Consider the following 11341-nt stretch of genomic DNA (forward strand, 5'->3'; position numbering starts at 1 on the left):
GTGAGCTTGCCACCATTGGTGTGTGAATGTGGGAAGTGAGGACGCTGGCGTCGACTGTTCGGCGCTTCACCTCCCAATGTATGAATGAATGAACCATTGTAAGGCTTTGAGTAGGCACGTAGTGCATAGAAAAGCTCTATAAAAATGCAATTCATTATTATTATAATGCAGGTGTTTAACAATAATTGAACTCTTGAGGACATACAATGAAACCAAATGGACCCTTAAGGGTCCACTTGGTTTCATTTTACACTCTCAAGAGTTGAAGATCTAATAAGGGTCCATTTGTAACAGTCCATATCCTACTGTAACAGTATGCGTCCATCTAATCTAAGAACAGCAGAATGCAGCAGAATCTTCAAAGTCAAACCCCTGAACTGATTTCTTCTCACTACATTCTTCTTATTGAACCCATAGTCTAATAATAAGAACCCACTACAACAGATAAGAAAGATCAGAGACACAAGAACAAGAGTCACATTGGTAGAGCAGGGCTGCTAGCTGCTCAGCACACACCTTCAGCATCTGCGGGTTGATGTTGTCTGGACCCACAGCCTTTCTCATGTTTATTATGGAGAGCTGGCACCTCACTTGGTTGGTTAAACTTGTTAGGATCGATGCGGAGGGCCCGCCCCGCCGCTGCAACCGGGGGATTGGTCCCTTTCATCGTCAGGGTCAGGCGATGCTGCTGTTACTGTTGTGTCTGGTGCCACTGTGGCTCTCTGAGCCCCTGCCGGGGCCCCCGCCACTTTGCTCCTTTTGCTGACGCAGTACAGTACATGACTTAAACACTCAATATTTATTGGTTCAAATATATTAGAAGATGAACCAAGACATGGTCTGTAATAACGCTTGTAAGAGAACCCATTACTGAAATAGTCTTTTTGATAAGTAACCTCGGGAGTTCTATGTGTTGCAATTAATTGCTGAAATAGAGTTTGAATTGACATATTTAGTATTATTAAATTTAGTATCATCCTAAACTCATAGTGAAATGGAAGAACTTGCATATCGTATACTATACTGTAGAACACGTCATTGCATATGATATACTGTACTCTTAAAACGAATTTCATTCCATATGATATACAGTCTTGAAACACATCTCATTCTGCTTCCATACCAGACACCTCCTTGGAAAATGTCCTTTTTTTTTGCCAAAATAACTTTGTACCTTACTTCGTCAGTGACAGGCTGACTATAATAGGCATTTGCTTTGGCAGTTGAATGCTCATTACTGTATGACCTCAGCCTAGCAATCCTTTCAGCCTCACCACCAGGCTCACTGTCTGACTGGAGAATGAGCATTTTGCAGCCAAGGGTGTCCAAAAACCAGTGACATTTTGCTGCATAATTGGTACAAGCTATTACATCAGGATTTAAAGCACATACTTCTTTCTTTAAGAGTTTGGCAGTTTTCAGTCTGGGAATGGTTGCAGCATCTGTGCTAGCGGTGCTACTGCAAACCACTCCAACGTGTGCCCCCCCCCCCCTTACATGTTTTAAAACTTGTAAGAAGTTTCAATTACAGAGTCCAGTAAACATGGCCTATAACTGCTCTTACAGTATAATTCTTTAATATGCTTTCCTATTCTTCCATAAGTGAGACGAGCGGCCCATTACTCCAGTCAATCTCCGATCAAATCCCCAGGTGAGTCTCTTACCTCCCTCTCTCTTTCTATAAATTTCCCTCCTTTGTCTTCGCCTATAATATTTCTGAGCGGTGCCACACTGCATGATGCGCACGGCAGCCACACTGCATGATGCGCACGGCAGCTGCCAGACAGACAAACTGCACGCGGGCACTGGTAGACAGAGAATGCTGAAAACGTATAAAACGGCTCGTGTCCCCACACACTGCGTTTCATAAGCTGGAGGGTGTTTGGATATCATCTTCATGCCACAAGTGCGTAGATTCATGAGCGCAACGTTCTAATCCAGTGTGTGTGTGTGTGTGTGTGTGTGTGTGTGTGTGTGTGTGTGTGTGTGTGTGTGTGTGTGTGTGTGTGTGTGTGTGTGTGTGTGTGTGTGTGTGTGTGTGTGTGTGTGTGTGTGTGTGTGTGTGTGTGTGTGTGTGTGTGTGTGTGTGTGTGTGTGTTCTGCAGGAACGTTGAGACAGACTTTATCAGACAGTGCAGGGTATCATACAGTCAGTGTATGCACATTAATGTATATTGAATTACTGTGTGTGCGTGTGCGCGCGCATATTCCTGGACAGCTATGGACTAGTACAGTATATCATGGGTACAGGCTTTAGTTTAGACATGCCTACTATTGGTCCGACTGTCATTAGACCAACAACCTGCCTCAAACCCTAACCGCAAGCACGGAGCAGCGCATGTTCGACCGTTGTTTCTGCATGTCAGTCCGTTGGTCTAATCTGCATGTGCATCCCCATACCCACATTGGAATCGCATGTTCAGAGGCCTCTATAGAGCGCACCTCCAAAACCACTCTCACTTCTGCCCATAATGGTCCGTCACGTACGCGAACGGTTGCACCATCTGCATTTCTTGTGCCCTAATGACTGACACAGCTCTAGTTGGTAGGCAATGGTAGGCAACGCGGCCTGGCAGAGGTGTGTGTTCCAAGGATCGCATTTTTCTAGTACTCTAGAGTCTTTCACTCCTTCTCTCACTCAAACTTTCTGCCTTTGTACCCCTCCCTGTTCTCTCTCTGGCTCAGTCCCAGCCTCGGGGTGTTGTCACCGGTCCTACTGTAACAGTATGCGTCCATCTAATCTAAGAAAAGCAGAATGCAGCAGAATCTTCAAAGTCAAACCCCTGAACTGATTTCTTCTCACTACATTCTTCCTCACCTTCAGTTAATTATCTGCTCTGCATGACAAACAAAACTACAGTTTAGGCACTTGACTTTTAAAACAATGTGGTAAAAGCAATGTACATGTATACTGTAGCTATTTTAGAGGTTTCATGAAATATAATGCAACATTTTTACATTTATTTGAGGATAATCCAGGCATGGCCACCCCTCTAAATGGAGGTCTGGAGAAACCACATTTGAAACTGTGGCTAAACTGTGATTGAGTGTTGACAGGACCAGAGTCTCTTGTATTTCCAACTGGGTGCAAACCAACATTTTAACGAACAATCTATCAACTAAATTGGAAGAGAAACATTAACATTGCCTGATGTGCACTACACAATATAAACACGACATACCTGGGATCCGAGCTCTACTTAAGTCCTATATTGTTGTACGTCGAATAGTGAAAATAGCAGACCTAATGTTGTAGATAGACAATTTTCACTATTTTTTTTTTTACCATTTTGACGGGTCTCTTGTGGGATCGCCCTGTATATGGAACTTCAGGTTCAAGTCAACTTCAATTCTACAACAAATTTTGGTGACAACTGCCGTTTGCCCTTCACCACCGGAAAACCTCATCTAATCTAATCTGCCTCCTTTCACCACCTTTTGACATGATTGATGCTGCTGTCCTATGAGTTTGTTGAAGGCTTATCGTGTTTGCTGTAAGTGCAAAAAAAAGAAAACATATTACCCCAAACTCAATCTGTGTTACAATACATAGTCCAAAAAGACCTTCATTTGAACAGGCAGGTGGAAACGATAAAGGTCTTGATGTGCATTGTGTGACACTGGCATTGAGTGTGCAGGTCTGCAGTGTTACGCTCAAAGGCACTTGGACAGGGAGATTAAACTGGAAGCCACTCTAACCACTAGCCTGTTATCCCAAGACTTGAGAGTTTGCTTCGTTCTTCTAAAAGCAAGAGACTCACTCTGGAAATGGTGTGCTGAGGAAATGTATAGTGCCTTTTCATGTTCAGCTGCATAGTAAACTTTAAACTATCAAACTTCTCAATGAAACTACAGTATGCAGGGCTAAAACTCTGAAACCCTAGAAGCAGCAGGTACAGTACTCAGCCAAAGACAATACACTCATAATTCAAGTGTCTCCACCAGGCCGAAGGCATGGGGAGACAGTATGTCTGTCCGTCCGTCCGTCTGTGACCAGCTAATCTCTGGCACAGTTGGCTTGATCACAGCCATACTCTGCACACACACTCCCTGAATGCCAGAGCTGAACCTCTGCCCCAGTTTTCACATTGGCCTGTTATAGCGCCACCAGGAGGCCGCTTTGTGCAAAACAAATGTTTGTACACCTACAGATTTTGTCCACATCACGCAAATTGGTACACAGTCTCTCTATAGCCATTCAACGAAACTGGTCTTTCAGATTGTTCAGACTCCATCCTGATTGGCTAAGATTGTCAGATTGTTCAGACTCCATCCTGATTGGCTAAGATTGGCTTCCAAAGTCCACAGGGTACTCCGTTTCAAACAAGATTTTGCAAATCATGAACCCATCGTGTGATTACCGTGAAATCTTTCATGCACATTCCCACTAGGTGTTTTTATCTGTACGTATAACTGCACCGATCTGTGTAAAACCTTGTATGCACACTCCCTAGAGGCCAAGGAAAAACCTTTGCCTGGAATGTTTCACCTGGAATCTGCTCTTTATAGCGCCACCAGGAGGCCGACATATGTAAAACAAATTGTCTAATATTACTCCTTCAGATTTGATCCAAATTTCACGCAAATCGGTACACATGCTCTCCATAGTCATGTGATCAAGACGGTTTTGTCATAATAATCCATCCTGATTGGCTACGATTGGCTTCTAAAGTTTTCAGGAGTAGCCCGTTTTGTACCCGTTTTGTACAAATCGCCACAACTCCTCAACGCAGCGTCCGATTGCGGTGAAACTGTGCATGCATATTCCCACTAGGCTGAGGAAGAATGTTTATATTACTCCTAAACATTTTGCCAAACATCACACACTCCTATCCTCCAGGAAGACCTGTGCCCAGAAGGGCACTTTTTCTAGTTGGTAATTGCAATCCCTTCTATTTAATTCAAAGCACTTTTGTACAGCTCATATTGGATTACCCAGATAGGTAGGCCTCCTGCTGGAGACTGACGCATTATGACTGGGTGTTTTGGTGCCAGAAGCCCGGAGAGAGATGGAGAGAAAGAATGTGTTGTTTAGAAGGATGAATCATTCAAACAATAGAAGCTCTATTCTCTGGAGCACTGAGCCTCACTCCTTGGTGGGCTGCGGTGAAGATACACTGTTTATTTTGTGGGTATGCTGCAGTAAAAAAGGAAAAAAAAAGAAAATCACTGATAATGTCGAAGGCCCTTTCATATAGTGACCTTTGGTGCATCAGTTGCAAAGCTGTGTGCTTGAACCTTTTAGTGTTCTCGTGGTTCATGTAGACATACTGTACAGTAGAGCTTGTTACAGAGCTCTGGGGTCAAACCCCATGCACAAATGATATACAGTAACGATACAGTACATCCCATTTGATTATTCTTTCCTGTCTCTCTCTCTGTAAATTGCTAATCTCTCTATCCCCCTCTCTCACACAACTGTCTGCAGTAAATGGGGCCCCTGGAAGCCAGATTTCAACCCCGAGATCTACCAAGTCCTCCAGCCCTTCTCCCACCAGTCCTCGGCCCATACGCAGTTTAAAGGTGAATCAGAATGTGTGAACGTACACATGCGCACGCACGCGCGCGCGCGCGCGCGCACGCGCGCGCGCGCGCACACACACACACACACACACACACACACACACACACACACACACACACACACACACACACACACACACACACACACACACACACACACACACACACACACACACACACACACAGGTGAGCGCTTGAATGAATGTGATACAATTCTGACAGAAGCAACTGGTTAGTATTATGGTAGGCTACAGTATACACTCATAATACAGCACATTTAGTTAGTTCTAATTAAATGACTAGGGCCTTCTGTAAGCTGCTTGTTCATAACTCGCCCATGGGACGGGGGAGATATTACGTTTTTGGTCCTCAGGCAGAGGCTCTCTGAGCCACTACTACTACACTTGATCTACCCTCACCGGGAAACCCAATCTGGGTCTTAGCACCAATGTAAGGCCCGGGAATCGAACCCGGGTCTCTTGTGCGTTTCTGAGCCACTACTGCTACACTTTCATAACATTTTATTTCATTGATGAAGGTGGAGACACTTTCACTGCAATCTTAACTATTTTATACTTTATACTTGCCATTTATGCTTTGTAAACTAATACTTAGTTGATTGGTGTTGGCGCAGTACTTGGTCCTCTCTTTTTTTAACTCGAAAGTCTTCGCAGAAAATAGCCAATCCATTGTAGAGCTTTAGGAATGTTCCCCCCAGAATACGCCTACGGATGCTAGGTTTCAAGTGGTTAAACTACTGCCATTAGGCCATAGTGGTCAGGTGTTGGCCACTGCAACCTTATGTGGTTTGGCAAGAAGTCAGAGAAACACAATTCTCTGTAAGGGTTTTTTAAAGACAGACACCAGTAGAAATAAATGTAATCCCGTCTTCACTTAACAGCATTTTATTGAGCAACGTTTTGGTTGTTCAGACCTTCATGACCTGCCTGATGTAAGGTCTGAACGAACCCCTGTGTTCCAGTCTGATTCTCTGCATTCTGTGGAGTTGTTTTGTCACTCGCTACTCAGTCTGGAAAGGGTCCTATCTCCAAGGTAGGCGGGACATGTAAAAGGGTGGCTTCTGATTGGTCTGTGGTGCGGGTTGGGGATCGTCGTATCAATGCGCACCACGCATCTACTGCTGTTGCCCTGCAACGTCCCCTTATAATTCACTAAACTCACCCCACACAGCCGTCAGGTTTTTTGTACTACTGAATCTGACAGTGGTCTACTGAATCTAATTAATGTTTACTTTTTACCGTAGGTTTTTACTTTCGAGTCTCAAACTGGCGCTATTTCTTTCAACGGTGATGAGAAGCATGGATAGAGTGGCGCTGGCTGGTGACATATCAGCTGCCTGCTGGCCAGTGGCCAGACTGAGTAGCGAGTGACAAAACAAAGAGGTGTATCCATTGTCCCCAGGAGAAATGAAGGTTCTCATGTACAGTACCTGTCTAACTACAGGCACAAGTTGCACAATTACACTAGAAGGAGCTCCATTGATCTTATTCCCGCCAGATTTGGCACGGACATGTGTAAGAATGCCCTACCAACAAAACAGCCACAGCAAAAGTGTGACTCTCACTCTCTACCTTCTTCAAAACCACCATAAACGAGCACCTGTCTGCAATGTGCAATTCTTCTTGCTTGCCAAAAGACATGTCCCCCCACTGTTTTTCTGTATATATACTTTTATTGCTTCTAGTATTGATGGTTTCTTGTATAGTATTGTATGTCTTTACATGTCTTCATGCATTTAATACACAGGACCACAATGGAAACAAGCCCGGCTTTGTGTGTTATCCTTTTAGCATTAGTGTATATCTGTACGTCTGTATTTTTTGTAAACTGTTAAAGTTTTTGAATCAAAAACACCATGCCATACATTATAGTAGAAAGTAAAATAAGGTCTTATGCAGTTCTCTGTAAGGAATCTACTATTATTTTTTAAATGGTTCCATATGGAACCTTTTTCAAAAGATATTGTATAGTGTGAATGGTGCATTTTTTGTATGCAACCTTCTTTTGGAAGAGTGAGCCTCCGTAGTTGTGGGAGTGAGCAGCCCACAAATCTAGAAGGTGGGCTGCTGGGAAATGAGAAGTTGAGAACCACAAAACCCACAGACTTATTAAAAAAAAGAATACCGGCAATCGAGCTTAGGAGGAAATATCTACTACATGTACAATAGCTGAGACAATATAATGGATCCTTAAATTACGTCTCTGTCACAATGCCCTAAAAATGCTACAGCTGCGACTCATTGAAAATGGTCTCTCTGTACACATGTGCAGTACAAATTATTTAGTCACAGAGGTGATGGGTTTCCCAGCTCAGATAAGTGCTTTTGGAGGCGGTACATCATGATAGTTCTTCACACCTTGTACTTGTGAAGGGCACATTTATATTTAGATGCCAATTCACCATTAGCACAGTTATATAAATAACTTCCCTACGTCTTTGCAAGGCGGCTCTTACTGTAAGTGCACAAATGGCCAAACTGAGCTATTCTGAAGAATTGTTTCACATCTGAGCCAAAAGCATCTCATTTTTTATAACTAGAGACCACACCACCGCCGATGAGCAGCTGTTCCCAATAAATCACAATGTAGTTTTACGCAGTACAACCAATAAACCTGACAAGTTTGGCATGATGTTGTTGGCTAGCTGTTGGTCTGGAGACCATATTGAATTCTTCTCCTTGTGAGGGACCGCTAACGTAGAGCCAGTGAGCGAGAGTCTGAACATAGTCATCTACTCAGTGGAGCCATTCCACCATAAAGAGCACAATCTATTTCCCAGAATTCCACGCCCACAAAAAACACACAAAAATGTGTACCAGTTCAGGACGCCGTGACGGAGGCGAAACTGCCGGTCCCGACTGTGCTTTCTGGTCCTCATACATCACTGGCTTCCCCTCTGCATTCTACCAGTTCTATCTCCACACGCGGCGGCGCTCCCTGAACACCACTTTCAATGTGCTTGCATTGCATTCCTTTATTTACATTACATTGCAAGTAGTCCCCCTATTATCGCCAGCTTATATTTCTGAAAGCCACCATTACTCACTCCGTCCATACTCTAAACTAAAGAAGTATATTTCTCTTCAGAAGCATTGTAACCTCGACACAGCATAACATTAGAGGTGAAGGTGCGTGAACCTCTAGTATGTTACAATGGACGACAGACGTGAGCTGCGTGTGCAACTGAAGAAAAAACAAACGCATTATGACGCGAAGCCTTCATTAACAAGACTTGACAGTGCATTTTCTTGCCTTTTACTGTAGGTCATAATTTAAAATACATAATTTTCCCTTGGCTCAATGCTTTGTGAGTGCATTTCTTCATGAACCTGTCACTTACTGTCATGTTGTGAGACACAAATTGGCTCCCCTTCAGCATAATGCCATTAGCCAGTGCATGTCACCAAACCCCACAGCATATTAAGTCTTGTTTTACAAGAGAATTATTATTCAACAAGACTGTTGAGCAAAGAAATAAAGCATTCTCAACACCGCTTCTCACACCCCATCTGATCTTCTAGGACAGGGGTACTCAACTGGCGGCTCACGGGCCGGTGTGTGTGTGAGACCTGGAGGCGTGGTCAATGCTGCTTGGCCACTCAAAGCAGCCAAATGGCATTAGCCACGCCTCCATATGTTAAGTTAAGTCATAAGACCTGGTACTTAAGACATGCAAAATAGGGCCCTATAATTATGATCCTTGATCACTTTTTTCTGCTCAGTGAGAGCATCAATTAACCACATTCGTCAAAAATAGTGATCTTGAGCTCCAACTCTGATCAAACCAAACCTAATGTTATATAGGGTTTATGTTGTTAAATATCTCTGATGAATATCTAACTTCATGCTTTGTTTGTAGAAGGTAGTTATTATTTCCTCTTAAAGGTATTGTTTTGGTCAGAGCGCTAAGCAGTTTTTTGTTGTTTCTCCTCCAGATCCCTCCATCACATTACATGTCTGTCCCCAATGTCAATGGCTCAGCCAATCATCACCAGGAACACTCCGACCGCCTGAGCCCTGAAGGTACAGTATGCCTTGTTTTTCTTTTTTTTGTGCCCTTTTTGTCCTCTCCTCTCCTCTCCTCTCCTCTCCTCTCCTCTCCTCTCCTCTCCTCTCCTCTGTTATTTACCATGGTCTTGGCAACACACAGGACGTCACATGAACTCACTCACCTCCAACTGTTCCACCCCCTCACCACCCAAAGCACGTGGCTCTGCACTGCAGGTCAAGCTCAAGCAGACCATAGCATTATCACTGCCTGGGTACAATATTGCTGAAAACCTGGTTTAGGGATGAGTGTCACTGTATCAGCACTTGTGTGAGAAGACATTGTGTGTGTGTGTGTGTGTGTGTGTGTGTGTGTGTGTGTGTGTGTGTGTGTGTGTGTGTGTGTGTGTGTGTGTGTGTGTGTGTGTGTGTGTGTGTGTGTGTGTGTGTGTGTGTGTGTGTGTGTGTGTGTGTGTGTGTGTGTGTGTGTGTGCGGAAGAGCAAAACAAAGAGAGAGGGGGGTCAGGGAGAGATAGAGAGAGAGAGCAGTAGACAAGCGTCAGAATACAGAATGAGTATACAGTATACAATAGGAAAACAAAGAGAGAGGTTTGAGGGATAGAGAGAAACACTGGGGCAGAGAGAGAGAGAGAGAGGACAATTTACAATCTAGGCATTTGTGTGTGAATAACATAACGCTATTGGTGCTTGTTCTGCTGCAGGAACGTTGAGACAGACTTTATCAGACAGTGCAGGGTATCATACAGTCAGTGTATGCACATTTATGCATATTGAATTACAGTATAGTAAAGTATATGTAAATTAGCTTTCCCACTTTGAAAACCACAGTTTGCTGATGTAATGATGTAATACATTTATTATTACCAGAATTTAAAATGGCAACATTCTACATTCTTACTAAAGTAACTGTTCTGCAGGCATTCTGTGAAACTGCTGCAGAGTCTTGGTCCAGGGACGGGGTCAAAAAACAAGTCACTCTAAGTGAACTACTTTCAACCTACGACATCCCTATTTTGGGAATGTCATTATAGGTGAAACGTTTCATAACATTACACACACAGAGACAGACAAACTGCCTATAACAGCCAAAACAGAGCAATATTTGGCTAGTTATTTGGGTCTTTGTCAAAGAACATTGCTCTTTGTCATGCCAGCTATTGTTACATGGACAAGGTTTCCAAATCTGTACCCATAGTTTTTATGATTATAAGTTGGTACTTAGAATGTTTATCTTGAAAACACACACACAAACGCACGCACGCACGCACGCACGCACGCACGCACGCACGCACGCGCGCACATATATGCACACATACACGCTCGCACACACAAGCTAAAATAGCAGAACAAGCTCAGAATACTTCCTATCAAGCTTGTATCATCAAGCTCATAAATTGCATCAAGCTTTTTTAAGTGGTTAAATGAACCCTGCATTTTGCAGTGTAGATTAAAGAAACATTGTGTATCCCGTTGTAACCTGATGTCTCTTCCCAGCAGTCAACGGTAACCGCTGTGTGTCTGCCTCTGCCATCCTGGACAAGTACAACGTTGGCAAGGTCATCGGTGATGGAAACTTTGCCGTGGTCAAGGACTGTGTTGAGAGGTAGGTGACAGAGATTTGAATTAGTTGTAACATCATTGTACGAGAAGAGTATTTTAACATGAATAAATGTAAATAAATGATAGATATGTTAAAGTACACCGTAGGGTTGTCACAAGGTGTTGTGAGATTCTACTGTACGACTGTAGAGTAGAACTGAGTCAGTGCATGAGTGCAAAATGTGCAAAC

General features: G+C 43.5%; 1 protein-coding gene across 4 annotated transcripts in view; it reads left to right on the forward strand.

Annotated features, from left to right (window-relative positions):
* dclk2a (doublecortin-like kinase 2a) overlaps positions 1 to 11341 on the forward strand; it is a 65937-nt gene that overhangs the window by 40828 nt on the left and 13768 nt on the right. For 3 of the 4 annotated variants that reach the window (XM_079500047.1, XM_079500048.1, XM_079500050.1), the window contains exons 5-8: positions 1604 to 1651; positions 5429 to 5523; positions 9480 to 9567; positions 11047 to 11155. In XM_079500047.1, the coding sequence (XP_079356173.1) occupies positions 1604 to 1651; positions 5429 to 5523; positions 9480 to 9567; positions 11047 to 11155 (340 nt within the window). The remainder of the gene's footprint in view (positions 1 to 1603; positions 1652 to 5428; positions 5524 to 9479; positions 9568 to 11046; positions 11156 to 11341) is intronic. The other variant, XM_079500049.1, reaches the window with a different exon arrangement.

The sequence above is a fragment of the Electrona antarctica genome (assembly GCF_951216825.1).
Source record: "Electrona antarctica genome assembly, chromosome: 4".
In the NCBI taxonomy this organism is placed as follows: domain Eukaryota; kingdom Metazoa; phylum Chordata; class Actinopteri; order Myctophiformes; family Myctophidae; genus Electrona; species Electrona antarctica.